This window comes from Prorops nasuta, unplaced genomic scaffold, assembly GCF_024137725.1.
Source record: "Prorops nasuta isolate Cenicafe-Biocafe unplaced genomic scaffold, Cenicafe_Pnas_1.2 PNAS00013, whole genome shotgun sequence".
Classification (NCBI taxonomy): Eukaryota; Metazoa; Arthropoda; class Insecta; order Hymenoptera; family Bethylidae; genus Prorops; species Prorops nasuta.
The window spans coordinates 34,903-60,704 of record NW_027116810.1 but is presented as its reverse complement, the minus strand read 5'-3'; the positions used below and the strand labels follow the sequence as shown (position 1 = coordinate 60,704).

Below are 25,802 nucleotides of genomic sequence, written 5' to 3'. Positions count from 1 at the left end.
CTTATAATTTGGATCCTGCTTATTATTATACACTCTCAGGCTTCACTTGGGATGCAATGCTCAAACATACAGGAATAAGATTAGAACTTTTTACTGACGTAGAAATGCTGCTTTTCGTAGAACGGGGCATACGTGGTGGTTTAAGCCAATGCTCGCACCGCTATGAAAAGGCTAACAATCGGTACATGCAAAACTACAATCCCGAGGAACCTTCTAAGTATTTAATGTACTACGATGTAAATAATTTGTATGGGTGGGCAATGTCCCAACCGCTACCTACTCACGGATTTCGCTGGATTGAAAATGTTAATAATTTGGATATCTCTAATATACCGATAGATTCACCCGAGGGTTATATTTTAGAGGTTGACTTAGAGTATCCAAGCATGCTTCACGATAAACATTCCGACCTTCCATTTTGTCCCGTACGTGATGCACCACCGGGCACACGTCAGAAGAAGCTACTTGCCACTTTAGAAAATAAGGAGCGCTATGTTATATACTATCGTGCTTTACAGCAATGTATGCGAAATGGTGTTGTCTTAAAACACATTCATCGCGTTTTAGGATTTCAACAGTCCACCTGGTTACGTAAATATATCGATCTGAACACTAGTTTGCGTGCAGCATCTAAAAATGAGTTTGAAAAAAATCTTTTCAAATTAATGAACAATGCGGTGTTCGGTAAGACTATGGAGAATGTTAGAAATAGAGTTGATGTGAGACTCGTGAGTAGGTGGGAGGGAAGATATGGTGCTGAAGCAATGATTGCTAAGCCTAATTTTCACAGTCGCACTATATTCAGTGAGAATTTGGTCACGATTGAATTAACAAAATTAGCAGCTTAATTCGATAAGCCTATATACGTAGGTATGAGCATTCTTGATATTTCGAAAACATGTTTGTATGATTTTCATTATGATTATATGCTTCCTACGTTCGGTAGCAAATGTAAAGCGTTATATACCCATACGGATAGTCTAATATACAGCATTGAGTGTGATGATATTTACACTATTATGAGGGAGAATCTTGCTAGATTCGATACAAGCGATTATTCTCCCAATAATCAGTACAATTTACCTCTAGTAAATAAAAAAGTCCCTGGGCTGATGAAAGATGAGAATAATGGGCAGATAATGACAGAGTTTATTGGACTGAGATCAAAAATGTACACATTTAAAGTACAAAATAAAATTATCAAAAAAGCTAAAGGTATTAAGACTTACGTTGTTGCTAGAAACATAACCTTCGAGGACTATAAGGACTGTTTAACAAATTTTACTGTACAAGTCCGCAATCAAAATTTAATTCGCTCAAAATTGCATAATGTTTATTCGATTACGCAACGGAAAGTAGCTCTCAGCCCATACGATGATAAGCGTTATATCGTGCACGGAAATGTATCGACTCTACCATGGGGTCATTATAGAATAAATTAATTATATTTAAATTGAATAATTTTATTAATAAATATTGTTTTTACAAAATATTATCTTTATTTATCCATGAATTATGTTTATTATCGAATCCTAACCACTTCACAAAGACCTTATCACCCTTCTTACGTAATACCTTCTCCACTAGATATACATTAGGATTAGCAGTTTTTAAACGTTCATATTCGTAGAATCCTCCGTATATATCAGTACCACTAGAGTCTCTAAGTAAATATGTAACAGGATTTGTTTTCTGCACTTTTATAATTTCAAATATTTCAGTTGTCCAATTTGGTGTGTATCCCTTTGCGAATACATTCTTGTATTTACTGATTCGTACAAAATCACCTACTTTGAACTTGGCACGACCAACAATCTTTATATTATTGTATACTGTAGTCAGGAGCATATTAGCATGATCTGGCGTCACATCAACTGGTCGCATTCCTATAGTACGATGTTTTCTTGCGTTGTAGTCTTCAACTAGTCGCTGCAGTATGCCTCGCCACTTATAATTTCCATTCAACGTAAATCGTTTCCACATTTCAGTCTTCAGCGTGCGATTCCAGCGCTCAACTATCGTAGCTTTCAATACGCTGTATGTTGAGTAATGATTTATTCTACGTTTTTTTATAAGCGATTTGAAATCACTATTATAAAACTCCTTGCCATCATCTGTCTGCAAATTTTTGGGACATCTCCCACTTTTCAGAATCTTCGTAAATGCGTCTGTCACTTCCTTGCCAGTTTTGGTTTTTAGTGCTACTGCCCATCCAAATTTCGACAATGCATCAATAACTGTGAGAATATAGTGGTAACCTCCGTCAGTATAATTCTTCATATCAACCAGATCTGCTTGCCAGAGGTCATCGAAGCCTCGTGTTATAACTCTTCTACGTTGAAAATTCCGTCTTGCAGGTACATGCAGTTCTTCGACCAATTTTTTCTTTTCTTCACTATCCATTACTCTTCAGGTATGTGTTGGGTTTACAAGGGTACAACGAGCACTGATGGTAGTAAAAGTTTCTTTTTCCTAATAAAACTCTTTGTCGAATTATTTCAAGAAGAATTCTCCTTAGCATGATTCTCCCCATGGAAAATAGCACTTTTTTTTTTTTTTTTTTTTTTTAATTCCGCATTATCTTCATTATATGTTTCTTTGATTCAGCATCCTCTTTAATCTGATTCTCCATGAAAATTTATGCATATTTCTTTAAATCTGCATTATCTTCAGCATGTTTCTGCATGAAATTACTCAATTTCACTTGAAAATCATTCAGCCTTAACTCGGTTTCATCCAGTCTTAACGCAATACTTCGTAAAATATCACTGTTTTCTTGCATTTCATTTTTAAGGTTATCACGTACAGCATTCATATTATCCAGCAGAACACGCATATTCACAGCACATTTCTCATCAGTAGCATCAAATCCTAAATTTGAAATAATATTCCCCTTAGCATTAAATGCATTCATACGTTTGTCAAATTTTAATGTTTAATCTTCAGTTTTGCGGAAATATTTTCTCACATTACTGGCAGTGGAAATGCCTCCAAATTTATTTATCGACATTGTGAAGTAACACAATCAACTGGGAAATTATGGAAAGTGTAATCTCTTTTATAGGATAATACGTTCTTCATGAAGCTCCTCAATTATTGATTGTATCTCATTATGATGATTCGTATGTCCTGCAGCAGATGATGCTATCAATAGTCTCAAACGTTCAACTAATTCGTTCGGATCATTCCAATGTACATAGTTCACTGGTTTATCATTAACACACATATAACCGCTACCTTTTACAAGATTCTTTGGAGGAAATAATGGGCTAATTATTTTCTTCCATTTATGACCCTTATTCCCACGAAGCTTTCCCTCGCTACTGTAATCTGCTCTGTGTACATTAGTTTGAGAAAGAATATTCTTATATGTTTTTAAATCATCTTCAGTATAATCATGTGGCTCTTTCATGAAGATCAATTCAAATAGACCAATAGTACCCTGATAATACTCATCATCAATAATAACAAAATCTTTACGATTTACTTTAAAAGAACATTTTCCAAGTCTCATTTTGTTAAGTCTAGCATCTCGTTCAATTCCAAAATTATCATCAATTAAATCCTTATTTTTACGCAGAAACATCTCTATATATTTACGTCCAATTGGTGCATATTCTGACAAAGAACTATTTAAATCTAAGGATCTTTGCAATGGTGATGATGGAGTTTCTGCTTGCATTGGTGATGGTATTGCTAAATCATTAACATCCTTTTCCACTTTCACTCCCTCCTCCTCCTCCTCCTCCTCCACATCCCCATCCTCTTCCAGAGAAAGGTATAATGTTTCATTAGGTCGTGAATTTCCTTGCTCATCATCATCATCATCAGATGAAGGGGTTGGAATTTTAATTCTACAGTTGTCTGCGAAATATTTACGTTGTGGAGTCGATGAGAAATAAGTTCTTTTACGTTCCGATGGAATAATTAAAGAATTATCGCTTACAGTAGTCTTCTGTAGCGGTTCCTGTTTATACTCATATTTCGGGGACACGAAGGTCATCTCATTATGTTCAGTGAGCTTCTTCAATGGCTCAACAATTGGTTTAAAAGTTTCATTTAAATTGGTTTCCATCATTTCTCTTCCTGATTTGAGTGCACGATATTTTTCACGAATTACTTTACTTTTTGCGGCAATCTTCTTTAGCAGCATCTTTTCTTCCATTTTCCTGCTTTCCACGTTCAATCCACGTTCAATCTAGATTCAGTCCACGTTTTTATTTCCACGTTTATACTAGGTTTATTCCATGCTCATTTGATGTGTGTGTTTTGATGGACACTTAGCTCTAAACTGAACAATCTTAAGCAAACGGTATACTATTTAATCTTAGCATACTCATCGAAACCTTTCCGATATCTACCATTTTGAATTGTACTATCCTTGTCGATCACTAGAAATCCATAATCATGGTGCCAGCACTTTGAACACAATTCATTGAATTTTTCAAATGACATATCCGTGTTTACATGATCGTTATAAATATGTTTTAAATTAGTACCATCTTGCTTAAAGATTATGAGAAGGTTCGCATTATCACGAATCATGTGTTTAGGAATTTTAGCATAAGTCTGGCAGAGGTAGAAGCAGTTGAATGTCTACCCATGGAGAAGTAGTCTCTGATATTATCCTGCTTATCGTTAGCAACATCATCAAATATGAAAATAGAATTGGGTAACGCCTCAGTTACCTTTACAACGTCGCTATTGTTTGAAAATTTAAAATATCCAATACCTTTTAGTCCTTTTAATAACCGTTCAAGGTATTGATACTTGGGTTGTTGAAACGACTTTGAGTATACATAAATATTTTCAAATCTCACACCGTTAGGACTTTCTACGAGACTAAGCAGTACGTTTGTTTTACCGCAATTCGAGGGTCCGCAAATTATACTACGAATTGTAGATGGAAGTAGGGATCCATGACGTTTACTCCTTCCTCCACAACCCCCACCGACAATAAAACGATCGGCGTTGGAGACACGAATGTGCAGTGGTTGCTTTACGAAATCCATAACTGTAAAACTCTATGATCATGCAAGCTATTTATAGGCTCGAAGCAGATTATCTCATCAGTTCTCATCAGTTCTCATCATGTCGTTGTTAATGTTAGATGTGCTACGTTTGGAGGATTTAACTATTGAGCTGCTTGAATACATTCCAAAAATTTTACTATTGAAGCGCTTTCCAAACAGTATTCGACTTGTTTGGTGTAAATTACCTGAGCACATTCGTGCAGATCCTGAAGTGCAACAATATCGTGCCTGTACGGAACATTATAATTTACCTAATCAAGATCATTTTGATGGAATACCGCCTTCAATAAAAAATTGCTGGATGTGCCAACGAACCCGTTAGGAAAGCATGACATGATGAGATATGGTTGTGGATCTTTTTTCAATAAGCTGCTAAATAAACTACCCTTCGAGCTGCATGTACCTGGCTACAATTATTGCGGTCCAGGTACTCGCCTTCATGAACGGTTAGCACGTGGTGATCGAGGAATAAACCCTCTGGATGATGCTTGCCGTGAGCATGATATCGCATATTCAGTATATAAGGACCTACCCTCGCGTCATCATGCTGATAAAGTACTTGCACGCCGTGCACGACAACGTATCATAGCTAGTGACTCATCCGTAGGTTAACGTGCGACAGCGACTGCTGTCTGGGCATCAATGAATGCAAAACGGAAAGTCGGCTTAGGACTGCGAGTGCCTAGAAAAAGTACGAAGAAAAGAAATATTCGTGTACCGAAAAAACGAGGTGGTTTATTGAGGAAAAAGTCACTTACTAAAACAAAACGGGGGGGTTTATTACCATTGCTTCCGCTGCTGAGTGCGGTGGGCGCATTAGCTGGCGGTGCAGCAGGTATAGCAAAGGCTGTAAACGACACCAAAGCAGCCAAAAAACAATTGGAAGAAATGCATCGACACAATCGCTTAATGGAAGCGAGACGGGGACAAGGTTTATACCTCGCACCATACAGTCGAATAGGAGAGGGAGTGAAAAGGAAAAGGAAAAGAAAATAAATGGACTTCCTAAATCTGGACCTACTAGTAATATGCAATTATCAAACGTCTGCCGTAAAATACCGCATTTTCGGGGAGTCTTTATGCGTACATCTCTACCTCAAAATGCGCAACGCAATGAGTGCGCAATTGTGAATCTTGATGACGAACAAGGTCCTGGAACACATTGGGTCGCTTACGTTAAACGTAATAAGCACGTTAAGTATTTCGATTCCTTCGGAAATTTAAAAGCACCAATTGAACTTGTGGAATATTTTGGACCTTCTGCTATTATCTACTACAACCACGACCAATATCAATCGTATGATTCAAGCATATGCGGTCAGTTGTGTGTCAAGTTTCTACGTGAGCAATGTCTTTAACAGTTACACTCTCTGGCCGTGACTCGGTATTGGGGTCAGATTTTTTCCCCCCGATCGATCTTTGAGATGGACAGTATGAACTCGGTCTCGTAGACTTTCAGAGCTTCAATTCAATCTCTAATGTTGATGAGACAAACAATATATTTTACGTTGATGATCAGGAGCTAACTATACCTACAGGTTGTTATGAGCTCAATGCTATAAATGACTTTGTACGTGCTCAGATGTTCGAAGGTGATGAAGAAGAAGTAATTGTTCTACGTGCTAATAATAATACATTAAAAAGTGAAATAAAGTGTAAATATCAGATTGATTTTACACAACCTAACAATATAGGGTCTTTGTTGGGTTTTTATCAGATCGTGTTATTCCGCTGAACACACTAGCTGAATCAGACGAGCCCGTAAACATTATAAGAGTAAATATTCTACGAATTGAATGCAACATTACAGCTGGTGCGTACACAAATGGTAGACCTCGACATGTTATACATGAATTTTTTCCGAGTGTTCCGCCAGGTTATAAAATCGCAGAAACACCGAAGAACGTCATTTACTTGCCAGTCATTGCGAAAGTAATTGACCGTCTCACCTTGCGTATTCTCGATCAGGAAGATCGTATAGTAAATTTCGGAGGTGAAGAAATCACAATTCGTTTACATATTAGAAAATGTTGATTTACAAGAATACTTATAAATCACCGATACTCGATGAGCCTATCAGTCCAACTGCTGCAGCAGGACAGAATACATTGAGTAAAGGTAACGCTGGAGGACAAAATACATTGAGCGAAGGTAACGTTGGCGCATCATTAACAAGAAATATCACCTTTCTACAATCACTGGGTTTCAATGTTAGAAATAAAAATGGATCCATTAGATGTAACCGCTTAACCGGTATTCGACAATCGCATCACTAAAATGGAAATGCATGCATACAATCCTTATGCAAATGCCTCATTGGGAAATAGTGATGAAATTCGAATTCCTATACAACAGCAAGATTTAATTCTTCTACCCTGTGAAAGTTATCTCTACATTGAGGGAAAGATAATCGTTGGAACCCGTGCTCCAGATGCAACAGCCCAAGATGTCGTAGGACTTGACTGTAATTCCATGGCATTCTTGTTTGATGAAATTCGTTATGAATTGAATGGTATTGAGATTGATCGCTGTAAGAATGTGGGTATTACTAGCTCCATGAAGAATCTCATCTCCTTAACTGATGAGGAAAGTGCAAGTCTACGTAATTCAGGATGATTTCTAACAGATCCCAGGTCTACGAATCATTTCAACTTTTGTGTACCATTGCAAATGCTGTTGGGTTTTTGTGAAGACTACAGAAAAGTTATAATAAATGCACGTCATGAACTCGTTCTTATTCGAGCACGTGATGATATAAATTCACTACATTCTTCGAGAAAAATCATCAACTCCAAAATTGATTTGCAAAAAGTGCAATGGAGGATTCCTCATGTATCACTGAATGATTATACAAAACTTAAATTTCTACGTTTGATTGAGCAAAATAAAAGTTTAACCATGGTTTTTCGTTCCTGGGAACTCTACGAATATCCACTTCTACCTGAAGCACAGAGGCATACATGGGCCGTAAAAGCTGCAACACAATTTGAGAAACCTCGATATGTTATACTAGCATTTAGACAAAATAAGAAGAGTACGCAGCATATGGAGGTGCTTAGATTCAATGACAGTTCTGTTCGTGATGTTAAAGTCTATCTGACTTCAGAATTTTATCCATATGACCGAATTGATAGTGATAGCGAAAAAAACCGTTATTCTGTACTATATGATATGTATGTTAAATTTATCCATTCATATTATGCAGGAGAAAAACAGTCGAAACCAATACTTAATTACAAAAACTTTGTGGAATACGGTCCTCTCTTCGTCATCGATTGTTCGCATCAAAATGAATCTATAAAGTCAGGCACTGTTGATGTTAAAATTGAGATTGATTGTACTAGAAATATTCCAAGTAATACTACTGCGTTTTGTTTAATTATACATGATAAAATCGTTGAATATAATCCGCTTACTAGTATTGTTAGAAATGTAAGTTAATAGACTAGATTTATATGTATCTTACTAATGTAGTGAGGGATAAAGAAAAAATAAATAAATAAGATATAATAAACATTTATTGATGTCATTCCTTAAAAACATTCCTTACAAACATTTCCAAAATTTATCTTATGATTATCATTGGGTAACTTTAAATTCTAAATTATTGTATCGTCCTCCAACATATAAGATTTTTAATGTATTCGCTGATGCAGCATTTTGAAGTTCTTTGATTAGTTCAGGCGACTCCAGTAATTTCATCATCCTTGAGGGTAGGAAGAACCATTCGTCGGTAGCCAGCTTCGCTATTAATTTCTCTCCATATTTGGTCTTAATTTTCACTAATTCAGTGATTTGATACTCCTTATTCTCCTCAAAAGTATTCAGCTTTACGAAAGTGTTAGGTTCGTAAGTTACACTTGCAAGTGCATTGATCTTGGTTAAATCCATTTTTCTGTGAAAAAACATAGAAATTGAGAAAAGAAAAATATTGAAATAGAATAGCAAGAAAAGAGAATAATAATAAAAGAATAATTCTTACCACCCAAAAGAATTTCTGTGGTACAGCAAGGAAAATATTCGGAATATAGCTTTGCACTGGATCTTTCACCTCCTTGAAGCTTCTAATGAAAACTGACTGACTGAAATTTCCCGATTGCTAACAACAAGGGTTTTAAAAATGGTGGAAGGGATGAGATGCATTCATGGAAGGGGATGAGATGCATTCTTATTGGAAGTTAATATTTGGGTGGTTGGGTATTCTTGCCCGCCTACGAAATTTGCGTCAAACAAGTCGTAACACGTTACAAGCGGTTTCTCCTGAATTCTTTTAATTGCATAATCATGTTGTAGACTTTTCTAAAGTGAACTGGGGAAAATTTGCGTCAAACAGGTCATGACACGTTACCAGTGGTTTCTCCAGAATTCTTTTAATTGCATAAACGTGTTGCAGACTTTTCTTAAGTGAAACGGTAAAATTTACGAGCACATTCCTCTCGATAGCTAGGCATATAAATAATTGAGAGAATATGAAAAAATCGAGGATTTAAAAGGTCATAAATCAAGTAACAAGTCATGACATGACATGATCTCAGGCGTCAGGTACTCGAACATATCCGTTCTAGAAGATATCAGCACACTCAGCAATCAGTTCTCCAATCGCTAGAATGGTGCCAATACAGCTTCTTAATGTCTAGGTAAAAGTTATGTTTTGCTTTACCCTTCAAAAAAATGACGTGCACTGACAACTCTTTCCCTTTCTAATACCTAGCCTGCTTGTTAGATGGATCGTTTGATATGCTTACCTGAAAAGCTAAAAATGGCTAAAAGATAAGTCAGGGAAGGCTATAAAAATTCTTAAAAATGTTTTTTTATTCAATAACTAAAGTTTTACTATCAGTTACTCATCCAGTCTCCATGTCTCATCCTCCTCCTCCTTTTTCATCCACATCCTCCTCTTGAAGGCTAGCTTCTCTATAGCCGTATCCCGTGGAACCGCGAATGTATAATTTTAGTCAAACATCTTTTTATCACTTTAACTAATTCGCTCGTAGAAAGGTAAATGATTTCTTGAATGAAAGTCTAGAGAGGGTCCATAGAAGGAGAGAATAGTGGGAGGGTCTAGGATTGATTCTGAATGGTCAAATAGTACCCTCTAAGGACATACTATAAGTGAGGAGCTGTAAGGCCTAATAAATTGGTGAACCTGACCTGGGTATAGTTACAGCTAGGACTTAATAAGTTGCCCTATCAAAATATTAATATTCCTGAAATTGATGTTAAATTGTTATTCTCCCCAATAGGGGAGACTATTAAAATTGTATCCTTTTTATTTAAAGGATATTTTGTAATCCGCTGCATAGGTTTAGTTAAAGCCATGCAAAGTTATAATTCCATGCTCGATGGAAAGTTAATTCCTTGCACGATATCAGCAACTTATCACAATAGCTATCTACAATTTAACTAACGAGAAAAGGGGGGATTGCGGTAGCCACCTAGCGGCAATTACTGGTACTATCAATTAAATTGAACTAGTTCACCCGTGTGTGTAATTACGTAATATTAAAATACCATTAGCGCGAAAGAAGATTAAGGAAGGCAGTCACCTAGCGGTGACTACTGGAACTAGCAATTAACTCAACCTAGTTTATCTGTGTAGCAGAATCGGAAATAGTTAGGCTACGTAAGGTAACTAACCATCGACTTCGAAGGGTGAAAAAACCTTCCCTCAACTAGGGCCCCGTAGGATAACTTAGGTCCCCGTAGGATAACTAACCAACGGTACCATAAGGTGAAAAATACCCCCTCCCTAACCAAACCCGGTCCCACTATAAGACCTTCCAACTGTGACATAGGGTGAAAAATACCCCCTACCTAACCAAACTCGGTCCCACTATAAGACCTTCCAACTGTGACATAGGGTGAAAAATACCCCCACCCTCCCTAACCAAACTCGATCCCACTATAAGACCCTTTCCTTCCTCATCCCCACCACTACCATACTAAGAGAGTCTTATCCCCACCCATCCCCCTTCCACACCACAAAACAGCTTCCCCCACTCCCTGTCATCGGAACCGCATAGCTCGTCTACTTATATATGATTTAAGCCACTGTGAATTACAGAAATATATATTTCAATTACAAATTTTTCTTGAAATTGATATTATTTTCTCTTCCGTTGGTACAGATTATAATTTTTTAGGGAAAAGTAAATCTCCCAAATAAATATACACTACAGAAACCACATTTAAGCACGACTAAATTAACCAAGAACAATAATTTGATACGGAAGTAATATGCGTGGAATTAGTATATTAAATTGTTGATGACGGATGTTTACTGTGGTGAGCCGATTATGCATACTATATAATGTTGTAAATTGGAAAATACATACGTTTTCAGTATTTAAATGGTAAAATGGTTTATTTTTATCCAATAGAAATGAAAAGCTTTTAAAAGCGAACCAAGTACTTATGTAAACATCTTTGCGACCTAAAAAATTTATTTATATTTAGATATACTATATCGCTTATTATAACAAATAATTATAAAATTAAACAAATTACACATATGCATTTATAAGTACCTTTACCAGTAAACATCGTTGATTTAATTTTCGTTCTTTCGCGACGAAATGATGACAAAAGAGATTTCATTTTATTCTTGGCAACATTAATTTCGCACTGGAGATTGGTAGCTATCTGCTGCCATGCGTCCTTTTTTATTTTTTAAATAATAATCCTTATTTTGTGGATCCCACAATTCTGGAAATTCTCTATATTCTTCTATAAAGGAAATTACTTTCTCGCGATTCCACTCTTCTGCATTTGCCATAATTTTCCACAATTTGAACGTGCTGTACCAATTAATTTATTGACTGGTGTGAATCCATAACTGAATTAAATCGTTATTCAGTTATTTAAGTTAGCTACATTCATTTATATTTAGAAATTGTCTAAAGAATTTATATTTAGGCAGACTTCAGCTATAACTTCATACCAGTCGACGAATTTATTGGTTAAGCGCGTAGAAATTACGGAAAATCATGGCGATTATAGACGAAAGGAATTGCAAAAAAAGTCATTTCATTTATAGGAGAATATAATGTACTTCCATAATTGTGCAATCCACATAATAAGAATTTTTATTTAACAAAAAAAAAATAAACATAAACATGACAATAGGTAATTACCAGACTCTAGTGCGAAATTAATGTTGTCAAGAATATAATGAAGTTCCTTTATCATCATTTCGTCGCAAAATAATTAAAGCTAAGTCAACGATGGGTGCTATTAAGATATTTATAAATGCATTTATGTAATTTGTTCAATTTTGCAGTTGTTTGTTATACTAAGCAATATAGTATATCTAAATGTAAATAAACTTTTGTAGGTCGCAAAGATGTTTATATAAGCACTAGATTCGTTTTAAAAGCTTTGTATTTATATTAAATAAACATAAACCATTCTGCCATTTGAATACTAAAATTGCAAATCTTTTTTATTTTATACAAATAATATTACGCATAATCGTTTTGCCATGATACACGACCTTCATTAACAAAATAAGAAGCTAGCTCTTGACGTATATCTGCAGGATTAGTTAACTCTTGTTGACCATTTTCTTCATGGCTAAAAGCGGTTTCGATAGTACATAATTGCTTTAAAGATTTACTTCTTCGTAAAAAATTATGTAGATATACAGTTGCTAGTACTACATGAGTTGCTTTGGAAGGCTCTAAAATGAGAGGTTTTCTTAATACTCGGAAAACACTAGAGAGTATGCCAAAGGCATTTTCTATAACTCTGCGAGCTCTTGAAAGCCGATAATTAAAAATTCTTTCCGTTGAACCTTTACTATGCAGACCGGAATAAGGCTTCATAATGTTTTCGTGTAAGGAAAATGCTTCATCGCCTAAAATTACATATGGTATACATTTGTCGTGATTAGGAAGCGGTATCGGTTTAGGAAAATTTAATTCTTGTCTTTCAATTTTTTTTCACAACAAGCTATTCTTAAAGAATCCTCCATCTGATATTCGCCCCTGACAACCCACATCAGTAAATATAAAATTGTAATTTGTATCGACGAAAGCAAACAATACTATACTAAAGAAAGACTTATAATTATAATATTCGCTTCCAGAATTGGCAGGAGCTTGAATCATTATATGCTTTCCGTCTATAGCACCTAAACAATGTGGAAAATTCCACAGTTGCTCAAAGTTATTTGCATGTAATATCCATTCCTCTGCATTACTTGGAATCTGTAAATAAGAGCTTAATGAATTAAATGTATAATTAATATTTATATATTAACAAATACCGTAAAATTGGGATGTCTAGGCTAATTTAACTAGAAACATAATAAAATTATTCTCGTTACAGAATTTAAAAAAATGAGCAAAAAGAAGGAAACCTTATCAATGAATTTGTCGATGATCCTGAATTAGATTGTAATAACTTTAATTTAATCATGAATATCACAAACAGTTTAATGAAATAAAGGAATTAAATATCAGCATAATAAAAGAAGCACATTATAATGTCCAATTAAGATAACGGCAAATGAAACGAAAACCTGAGAAATATGCTAGAGTAGACTATGCATATAGGATATTAAAATATGCGTCTATCAAAGAAAAATATGAAACTCAAACATTTGACGAACATATTGCTGTTAAATTGAGAAAATTTGACGAGAAGGCACAAGCTACAGTAATGAAACGTGTTAGAAATATTATCTTCCAAATTGAAATCGAATATATTCATAATAAACAGTCAGAACTTTAATTATTAAAAGGTTAATTGGAAAATATAAATATTATACCAATCTAAAATGTTTTATTTATTATTTGGAGTATCTTCTTCAAAATAATCAGAAATTAAAATATATAGCTCAATTTATAAGGTTAAATTACTTTCACATATCCATGTAACACTTCAATTAAAGCCTGACAAACATCAATTACAATGCAGGAAAGACTTTGTTTGGATATTTTAAACAGATACGATAAACTGGTGTAGGAATCCCCAGTCGCCAAGAAACGTAGTGTTACAGCTAATCTTTCTTTAGCAGGTATGCAGCTTCGGTAATTTGTGTCTCGTTTCTGAATTTTAGGACTTATTATGTTTAATAAAATTTCAAAGTCTTCAGACGATATGCGGAAGAATTTTTGAAATTGTCCTGATCTATTTTCCAGGGCTAGATCACAAAGCAATGTACTCTTGGTTTTAAAAATTAGTCTTGTCCAAATACGGCGCTTGTTCTTCTTTTTATTCAATAGTTCATGCATTACAATAAATGCAGCACTAGCTATTACTTTATCTTCATCCATTTTATTGTAAACTATGACTGTAACCTCACAAACGATTAACTGAATGAAACTAGAAACGAAGACTAATTGCCCTACTCAGTTCAATAGATGTCCTAAAAAATTATGTTTGAAGAAGATAGCACCGTGCATTCGCGCGCACTGCAAAAACTTTTTTGTTTTTCAACGAACGGATCGCGCGTGCTGTAATCGGTGCGCTATTGCGATTTTTTTTGTTTTTAAGCGCAGCGAGCGTTTTGCGCGGCGTGGCGCGCTTGGTCTGGACGCTCCTTAAGATTCACAATTCGTGGAAAATTGAATCGAACTGTCTCAGTACTGCTTAATTCAGAGATGGTTGAAAATATAAAAATGCTTTTGAACTTCAGAACAGAAATTAACATAAGTGAAAAAAATGATTACCTATTTGCTTTACCTCAAATTGACGAGAACAGGTATTTTAGACGAGTAATTGCGTGCGATGTTATTCGAAAAATGTCCGTAGAGTGTGGAGCTAATATGCCGGAAGCACTACGCGGAACCACTCTCCGTAAACAATTTGCGACTTGGGCAGCCAGCAAAAATTTAAAAGAGGAAGAGGTGACCGATTTAGCGAACTATCTTGGACATGCAGTCAATATTCACAAAGATTATTATCGCCAGCCTCTTGCGACCAGAGAAATTATACATATGTCACAACTACTGGAATCAGTAAAAGGAAATGATTTATCTAAAAATAAGGTAAAAATTGATCAAAATATAGCAGAGAAAATTTACGAAGAAACTTTATGTAACTGATACTATTTTATTAAAATCATATGTTTTATTAATTGCTTATAATTATTTAACTTTGTTTTTAAATTTTTAGCATGCAATGATATAGATGGTCAATTTGAGGCACCTTTGACTCCTTCAAATAAAAACGCAATTATGAAAACTGAAAATAAGAAGATATCACTTCCGATAAAAGGTAAAAAAAGTGGAATGGAATGTAAGAAAATAACTCTTCGCTCTTTGCAGGAAAATGTTGATAATCATACTAATTTCAATTGTCATAGAATGGTGTTATACCTACTGATATAATAAATATACCTATTTATCATAGACATAGTGGCTTTGTGAAAATTGAAAATAGTATTTATCATTAATGACTTTTTCGGAGAAGGATAATAACTGATTCCAGTATATAACATATACAATTTTGTGACTATTTAATCATTTTACAAACAATTATTTTAATACATTATTGTAGGAATTGGTCCGAAGGGAAAAAGGAATTACACTACACGATATCTGTTTAGCAATAATCTCTGTATTTCGGTCATACGTCGTTACATTACACTCGCTTATCGGTCACTGTCCTTCCGCTTTCTTCAGGCCCTACTCCCGCAAAATAGAGCGCCGATCGTTCCCGGAAACACCCGATTGGAATGTCAATTTTAAAATCCTACACTCGGCCATCCTATTAATTTTCGGCCTCCGAAAACAAATTGTCTGGTTGCCATGGTTTCATATATTCTGCTGTCGTTGTGGTATGTCGCGGACCCTCATTATTTCCAACACGCTCCACGTCGTAGGAATTATTGTATTTAGCTCGTTTAATCCTATAAGGTCCTAGGTATTTTGGCTTTAGTTTAAGACCTGGGCCTCCTTGAGTTCGTTTAATTGCGACCAGATCGCCCACCGTATATTTATTCGCTGGTCTTCGGCGTAGATTATAGGTTCGTCGATTTTCTTCCTGAATTTTGCTTATCTAGACCTTGGCTTCTTGTCGCAATTTCATTCGTTCCTCTTCGAATCCCCTTTGTAATTCTTCTTCAATTAGTTCTTTCAGTTTTACATCTGCTGCGTCCTTCATTTTTACTCCAAACATTAATTCAAACGGGGTAGTGCCGATACTACGCTGGAAAGACGAGTTTATTACACTCTGCAACCGACTAACGTGCTGATACCATTTCTCAGCGTTTTCTAATGAAAATTTCGTCAACACGGGTATAATTGAGCGATTTAGTCGCTCGATCTGTCCATTGGACCTGGGTAGCCCAGTTGTAACTAGTATTCGCTTTATGCTCTGCTGATTGCAATACTCTTCGAATTCATGCGAACTGAACGAAGGTCCTTTATCGGTTATTATTTGATGTGGATTACCGAAAATGCTCCTCTGGGATTCTAGTTTTTTTATGGTTTCACAGGTTGAAGTACTCTTCACGGGGTACAACCACACGAATTTGGTAAATGCATCTATGACTGCTAAAAGGTGGTTGTACTTTTTGCTGGTCGATGGCAAGGGACCGAGGTGATCTATGTGGTAGGTGTGCAGAGGCGTACAAGGCTTCTCCAAGGGATGCAGAAATCCTTCTTGTCTACCCGCTTTTCTGTTAGCTAAGATACACGGGACACAGTTTGATATAAATTTTTCAACCTTTTTAGCTAATTCGGGTATGTAATAAGATTGTTTTATAATTTCTATGGTTCTTTTCACCGAATAATGTCCCTTATGATGAATAAGGCCAATGATTTCGTATTGCATGGCCTTTGGAATGACTAGAACGTCTTTCCCTTCTATAAATTTATATAGTATACCGTTTTGCACTGAGAAATCTTTATATCCGTTTTCAATCTGTAGAAGTTCCTTTGTTACTTCTATTTCTGTGTCTAAAGCCTGCGCCTTCTTGATTTTGCTCAAAAATTCATCCGTCTTGATGGTCATTACCGGATACCTGCTCAAAGTATCAACATGAGGCATTCTAGCACCTGGTCGATGTTTGATTGTACAATCAAACTCTTGGATAAGCAGAGCCCATCTTGCTACACGTGGGGATACTTCCTTTTTATTCATGATCTGCTGGAATGCTTGACAATCCGTAATGATCACAAATTTCAGCCCTAAAAGATAGATTCGGAATTTCTTATGTGCTTCTACTATAGCGAGTGCCTCCAGTTCGTAACTTGTATATCTACTTTCGGCTGGCTTCGTCTTTTTACTCATGAAATAGACCGGATGCATTTTTTCATCTTCTGGTGATCGCTGCAATAATATAGCTCCAAATCCATCCTTCGAGGCATCGGTATGTAGTTCTGTTTCATCCTGTGGGTCATATATCTTTAGTACCGGTTCCTTGCTTAAGATAGTCTTTAATTGCTCGAATGCTTGTTCTTCCTCCTGTCCGAACTTAAATCCAGTGTCCTTTTTTAACAGATCGCTTAAAGGCTTCGTAATTCCTGCATCATTTTTAATGAATTTTCTGAAATAACCCGTCAAACCAAGGAAACTCTGTATCCCTTTTAATGAGTTTGGTGCTGGGAAATTCATCACCGCACGAATCTTCGTTGGAGACGGATAAACCTTACCGTCCTCAATCAAGTGTCCGAGAAATTCCACGCGCCTATGCATGAATTGACATTTCTTGAAGTTTATTTCGAGTCCGTGTTCACTAGCTACCCTGAGCACTGCATTTAATTTCTCAAGAGCGTCAAACTCATCCGTCGCTGGTACGATGAGGTCGTCCATGTAGGGCAGTACCACTTTCTTCGCAATTAAAGGATGGAAAACGCTGTTTATATATCTCTGAAAAACAGCTGGCGAATTACAGAGTCCAAAAGGCACGCGACGAAAACGATACTGTCCGCTTTGCGTAACAAATGCTGTATATTTCTTACTTTCCTCGTCAACTTCAACGTGAAAGAATCCATTTTTTAAATCCAAGGTGTTAAATATACGGGCATTGCATAATCTGTCTAGCTGATCTTCTATAACGGGCAGTGGGTATCTATCTTTTACTATAATTTCATTCAACTTTCTGTAGTCTATACACACCCGAGGTGTGCCATCCTTTTTTCTTACAACTAGTGCAGGGCTTGCGTATTCAGAAGAGCAAGGTTCGACAATACCTTCTTCGACCCATTTATCTACTTGTGTCTCCACGATCTCTCTCTCGGCTGGAGGCAACCTTCGCGGCCTAAGGTGCACCGGCTGTTCATTTTTTACAATGATTTTCATTTTAACGTCCGTAGTTTTTAACCTATTTGGCTTATAAGTTGATATCGCTCGTCTAACTCCTTCCCTAATCTTCTTATTAATTATATGTTCTATGCCTAGACCGTCCATACAATCGGGTTCTATTTGCATTACAAATGTTTTCGATTTTAACTTGGTATAGCGAACGCCTTGCTCATCTATACTCATACTTGCTTGCTCTAAAATATCTCGGCCGATAATCATCGTTACTCCCATAGATTCATGGGGGACAACGTGCGTTGTTAAGTTGAATTCTACTCCATCAATATATAAACATAACAGCGAACTGCCCAAACTGCTTACTTCACTCCCACCGAATCCCGACAACGTAATAGGGTTGCCTTCCATTTTTGACAGACCAATTTGCTTGGCTACATCCTCGCGAATTATCGTAACATGACTTCCTGTATCGACTAGAGCATTTATGCTATGGTTATTTATTATAATGACTTTATGAGTCTTAGTCATCCCGGTCAACATCACGCCGTTCGTAGGCGCTGATGCAGACGAGTCTATTCTTTCCGGACGTTCTTTGCAATGTACCGCGATATGGCCGAATTTATTACATTTAAAGCATTTCTTGCCTAAGCGCCTACTATTACAATCGGTGGCCCGATGCCCGGTATTTCCACAATTAAAACATCGCGTAACTGCCGTGATTCCTGAAGTTACTGCAGCTTCTTCTTTCTTTCTAGAAGGCGGTCCATTCTTCTTTGCTGTGGCGTTCTTTTCTGGAATTGCGGCGTATATCTTTAGTTTTTCTTTGAATTCTGCCAGTCCCTTAGCACCATATAACACTACTTTGCTTCCGCTGTCATCTCTAATGCCTTCGATAACGTAATGTATCAGTGCCTTATGCTCTACACATCCTCGCGATGCTAGTTCTTTCATCTTTAGGAAGTATTCGTGAACCGATTCATCTCTTCCCATTTTACGTTTGGTTAGCGCGTCATGGATTAGTGCACTGTTTGTTCGCTCACTAAATTCGCGTAGTAGGGCATCCTTTAAGACTGTCCACGAATTAAGGCCTTGTTCTCCCTGCACAAATATCTTTGCCAGACCCGACAAGGCTCTCCTAGCAAACACCAATTTTTCAATTTCGTTCCATCGAAATAGATACGCTGCTTCTTCGAACTCTGTAATCCAGTGTTCGATAGAAAATGCATTCGAGCCCTCAAACGGTCGAATAGCATTTTCGACATCTCGATAGCTAAATGAAAATTGGCGCATCTGAGCAGTTCCTTGTCTCGATTCCTCTGTGCTTTCCCTTCGGTGTTCGTCCGCGCTTCTCGATATCCCTAGTTCTACGGGCGCTATTGGCTCAGTCCTTTCGTCGGTATGATCCTCCATTGGTTCGTCGCAGCTTTCGCACTGATCCTCATTATGTAGCAACTCGAAGTTTGTTAATGCGTCGCAAATGCGCACCGCCAATTCAGCCTTATTTCCTTCGTAGTCTATCGCGAGAATGTTGCAGATCGCTATCAGATCTCCTGGCGTATATTGCTGATTGATCCATCGCAGTTTTTCGTCACGTCCTTCGGCTTGGTCCTGCAAATGGAGGCCTGCAAATTCGCGCAATCGTTGCCTATTTTTGCGGTCGCCTTCTTCGCCGAAAATAAGTTTGTGTAAGGCTTTGATCACCTTAGTCGATGCGGCTTTTATATTGTCCCTTATGGCTGGTATGTCTCCTAGAGTTCTCATTTTTGTTTATATTTAACACTACACAGCGGTCAAATGATCACGAACAGAATAAATACACTAACGGTAATACTTCCACTCGTAACGGTTTCGCTTATCCTATTTTAAAGAAATCTTACTGATATACTGTCTCGTGTAATATTTAAGTAGTGTGTTTTCCTTTTTTCACCTCTCGTCTTTCTTCTTTCTTCTTTTCTCTTTTCTTTTTTCTTCTTTCGTCTTTCTTCTTTCGTCTTTCTTCTTTCGTCTTTCTTCTTTTCTTCGAATCTCGGCTGAGCCCCCAAATTTGTAGGAATTGGTCCGAAGGGAAAAAGGAATTACACTACACGATATCTGTTTAGCAATAATCTCTGTATTTCGGTCATACGTCGTTACATTACACTCGCTTATCGGTCACTGTCCTTCCGCTTTCTTCAGGCCCTACTCCCGCAAAATAGAGCGCCGATCGTTCCCGGAAACACCCGATTGGAATGTCAATTTTAAAATCCTACATTATTTTGATATATTTAAATAATTGAGAAAGGCAATATATTTTAAGTATTTCGTTGATCATTTAATTAATATTAATAAGTTTCAATTTTTTTCAGCTTCACTGCAAACTGTACAGGAAAGAGGCATTAAAGAATCTAAAACAAAGAAGTCCCTAAAAAGTAATTGCCATAAAAAGCAAAAAATAAAGTTTGAATGTTAGCTGAATACTTATTTTAAATCTTACTTATTAATTTTTTTATATAAGTTATATAATTTCAAATAATAAGATTGTATGTTTTTAGCTGAAGATGAATGGCAGAACACAAGCACCAGTGGCGATGATAATGAGAATTTTGAAGGAAATAATTTTAAGAAAAGAAAACGTAACCCTTTTACTCGGTATATTTTAAATTACAATTATTTGGTATTTTTGCATTCAGTTCAACTTTCTTCGAAAATGCCTCAACAATTTTTCATCGCGCTTCAAATATCTTTGAGGTAATACCCAACAAATACTAATTTCCAATTTAGAAATAAGCCAATATTATCCTATTCCTAAATTGGAAATTTGGGGTTTTGTGGTTTTAAGATATAGCTATAGGGTAAACTTTTCAATAAGGGACTATAATACACTTTCTTATAATACTTTATCTCTTTGTATTTACATCAGTTTGTACCCGTGTTCGCTGGGATGAGAAAGAAAAAGATTTAGTATTAAAATGTTTTAAGCATCTCCAAGTTAAAAAAACTTTACCATCATCAGATGAATGTTTTAAACTTTTAAAGACTCATAAGGATATTTTTAATAAATGCAGAATTGCCGTCCAAATTAAAGCATGGTTCAATAACACCATGAAAAAAAAGCAATAGTTTTATGCATATAAAATACATTTATATATCATTTATAAACAAATGTTACATTTGAGTCAAAATCTTAATTGTCATATTTTTGAATAAAATATTTTTATAAATACAAACTTTTATTATCCACCCCAATATTAATATCAAAATAAAAACAATTTAGGTTGATTTTTGCGTTTAACATTATTACTAAATTTAATTTGACGGATTAGTTTGGTTGATTCTGATTCTCCTGTCTGCCTATGAAAATATTTGATGATGAATTAAGAGATTTAACAATAACATTTTCATTTATATATAGTTCAAGAAATAAATATGTAATATATAGAAATTAGCTAAATTATGCGAAATAAAATTTATAGATAACAAATTTAAATTCACTTAAAATTATCTCCAGTTGTTATCAAACTTATACTAATATCATAACTAAATCAAAATGTTACTAAATTATTAAACTAATTGTATAATACCAGTTTTTAATCTTTTTAGTGAAGTAAAAGTAATTTTCAACAGTAGGGTCTCTAATATTTATTTCTAGCGAATATTACATGATATGTACCATTGAATATTACACAGACCATAAGATAGAAATCTGGTACTTTGTTACTATAAGATATATCAATCCTTTTGTATAAGACAGTTTTGAAATTTTTCGATTAGATTTAACAAGTTTATCCTCAAAAAATTGATACTGATTAAATTAATATTCCCCATATTTACCTAACGTTAGTTACCAAATTATCTACAAGGACTTATAATTTATTATTTGTTAGATACAGGAACTGCTGTTTTGACGAAAGGGAATTTATAAGTACTAGGCATGTATTTGTTGAAATGTAGCTTGTGGGGACCAATAGACAGTTGTCCCCATATGTAACTATAAAACTACTCATACCAAGTCCTTAGAAATGCCTTTTTATCAAATTAGCAGTCCTTGCATCTACCAAATAATAGCTTATAAGTTCTCTCAACATTGCATAAAAATATTAAGGTAGATACGAGGACTAATCACTCTTAAAGAGGCAGTTATAAAGACTCGTCCTTATAACTACCTTTTGTAATGTTGCTTACAAATAGGCTGATATATAGTGTTTCGTTCAGTTTACAGCAAATTGAATACCACCATTCCTGTTGGAATTATCTCTTTATCAATAATCCGTAAAAAAAAATTATACATAGAGCAGTCCCCATATCGACCCCAGTAGATACATATATATATATATTTATTTTTGAATTATCCGCTTACAGTTTTAAGGGATAAAATTATTGAGAAGGAGCACAAAAAATATATACGTGAGGGAATTAAATTCAGGAATGCTCAATGGGAAGAAGAGGTGACACGAAATTTAAATTTCCAGGAGGATTTCGATTTCTACGGAATCCGTTGGATGCAGGAAGGAGTTTGGGGGTCACCCAACCTCCAACACGAAGACCCTGATGATGAGGAAGGGTGGCCCCCAATTAGGAGCGATAAATATATTATTAATTTTTTTAATATTTAATTATTATAATTTTTATGTGTATATTATTAAAAATATATTTATAAATTTTTATTAAAAATTCCAAATATCGTTCATTTCATAACCTCAAAATTCTATTTCTCCTTCTCCTTCTCCTTCTCTTTCTCTTTCTCTTTCTCTCCTTCTCTCCTTCTCTGCGTTCACTGCTTAACGTAAGAGGGGGGGAGGCCACTTGTGTACCCTACGAGTTTAACGTCGGGGGAACGCGATAATGCGCACAACCGCATGCGCACAACCACACGAGGAGAGGGGGCAATTCCCCTACTTCCCCTACCCCCGCGGGACCCCGACCCCCTCGCCACCCGGTCCCAGAATCCTTACAGCTACTCTACTTACGATCGAAACGCCGCTGTTGTCTCCTATTCCCCTGGAGATTTGGTCTATGTCCTACGAGAACCTAAAAAGCATAAATTAGACTCCCAATATGACGGACCATATGTCATCGAATCGATCAACGACAAGCATAACGCTACCCTCCTTACTGACTCTGGAACTCCTATAACTAAACATCTGGACAAATTAAAACCTGCCTCTACACCCCCCTTCCCTACACCCGCCTCTACTAACCACAAAACTAACGCATGTCCGACTTTCTTTTTATAGAAACACTCTTCCAGCATACTTAGCATTGACTAACGACCATTGGTGACGATTAGCGTTTACTAGCAACTATTGGTGATAACTATCGTATACCCGCCTATGAGGGATGACTAGCGTTGTCTCGCTTACTCATCTATTTGTTTATTTGTATATTCTTGTGGTTGTTTACCGGCAGCTAGTGAAATATTTTCACCACTCCATCTAACGCAGGCGCCATCAGGCATCTTTGAACATTACCACCATAGGAGAGTCTAGATCCGAGACCCCCCCATAGGAAACCTCCATTTTAATCCACCCGCCGCTTACAGGAATTGGACAGAAAGGAATTGCTCCACCCACCACCTCCCTTGCTACCACCATTTTATGTTCCTATTAGGTTCCGGTATTTCTAATCCTTAACTAACTTGCGGATTCGTACCTTCCTCGGAACGACCGAATATGAAAACCCTCGCAGGATTGGATTGGAAGGAAACCTTTAATTAAATCACCATACAACATTCCTTTTCTTAAGATTTTCCATATATTGTTAAATGTAAACCTTCCTTATCATAAATTCTTTTGTACAAATACTACTCAAAATCTAAATTAAATCTACATGAGGCCGTGCCACCGGAGCACCTCTTCCTCTGACAGCTCCGGCTCCCATTCGCTCCAGGGATCCTCCATTTGAAGGTTGATCCTCCTCCATCCGCTGTCCTGCAGCCAGCGCAGCCCCAGGAAGTCGAAGTCCTCTCGGAAGGACCAGGTCTCCAACATTCGGTCCGCCAGGTCGTCGTTGGCTGCCCGAGAGGACCTCCTCTCTTCCCGGATCCACCGGATCTCCTCCAAGTCCAGGACTACCACTGCAATTACGAGAAAGAACCGAATTATAAACCTGACAAGCTTCTCCCTGCGGCATAATTTCAACTATCACACTACTTACCGGAGCGAGTGTGCACGGCCACGCCTCCCGAGAACCTTCTTCCTCCAAAACTCAGTAGACTGGGGTATCTTCCTCGGGCCATTGCTCGTGCTATTCCTTTTCCTTTTTTCCCCTCGTCTTTTTATCTTCCCCAACCTCTGCCAACACTGTTTCTGTCGTGACGGTAATTACAGTACAATATCGATTCCTCCTCAAACTTCACTTTTATACCAAATTTCCCACTCCGCTCCCGATTGCAACACCACTTCGTGACGCACGAGATTCACTGCACCACATGACCGAAATCGCCATGACAACCATTATAAATATATTATTTATAATGATGTTAAGCATCACACGGATCTCCCGGACCCACGCGTATAACATCACTCATCTAAAACATAATCCTGGCATCTTCTTCGAGAAGATCGCCACTCTACAGTACTATCCAGTACTATGGAAGGTCGCCACAAAAATTGACATCACCAGTTTGACTAGCCAAGCCCCTAATCTCGGAAAGTTCTACGACACACTCTTCTATGTGTGCAAGGGCAACATCTCTTGCATCAATGATAGTAAACTTGAAGAGATCGGACGCAAAATTGTTGACACCGAACTTTTTGCTTCGATATTTCGCCGAGGCTTACATCCTACGGACCTTAATCGGAACCGTAGAAGCGCTCCACTCGGATTCGTAGGAGGACTCTCTAAAACCCTTTTTGGTACCTTGACCGAAGAAGATGGCGAATACTACACCAGCGAGATATTAAAGCTGCAAGAGAAAGGAGTATACACCCCTCATCTGTTGGAAAAACAGACGCATGTGGTACAGTCGGAATTCTCCGCCCTGCACCTTTCTATAACTACCCTAAATAACCATACCCAAGAGCTTCAAGAACAAACCAAGGCCTTGGCCGACGCTATCGCTCTCACCGATGATGCCCTTGAACAGGAAAAACACGCGAGGGTACATCGAGATTACATCCGACAAATGGAAATGTATGCCGATCAATACAGGACCAGCATTCTATTCCTTGTGGTTGCAGTTCTTTTCGCTCGTCGTGGAGTCTTACACCCCATGATACTAACACCCACCCGGTTACAACAAGCTTTGCAAGAAGCCACCCACAGGTCCGGATTTTCCCTACCTTTCGACGAAGAGGAACTAATGATGGAGGACATCCAGGAACTCTCTCACCTACATGTTAACCATTACAAGGGACAATTGGTGGTCGTAATTGAAATCCCTCTCCTCAACAAAGAAGAATACCATCTGTATAAAACCTATCCTTACCCTACCCACCATAATCGTCCCGATAATCAAACTATCACCACCTTTATTCAACCTGCACATCCTTACCTAGCAGTCTCCTCTTCCCAACGCTTCTACACCCCCATCCCTTCCGAATCTCTATCCCATTGCCTCCATCACCTGAAAACCTACTACTG

At 36.9% G+C, this 25,802-nt stretch overlaps 1 protein-coding gene across 1 annotated transcript; it reads right to left on the bottom strand.

The window, feature by feature from the left end:
• Positions 1-12,421: 12,421 nt before the first annotated feature.
• LOC136777938 (putative nuclease HARBI1) lies at positions 12,422-14,311 on the bottom strand. Its single transcript, XM_066734509.1, has 5 exons — positions 13,895-14,311; positions 13,300-13,320; positions 12,985-13,240; positions 12,498-12,888; positions 12,422-12,455 (listed from the first exon to the last, which is right to left on the bottom strand). The coding sequence occupies exons 1-5, from the start codon at positions 14,309-14,311 to the stop codon at positions 12,422-12,424; spliced, it is 1,119 nt and encodes a 372-aa protein (XP_066590606.1).
• Between the last annotated feature and the right edge of the window lie 11,491 nt (positions 14,312-25,802).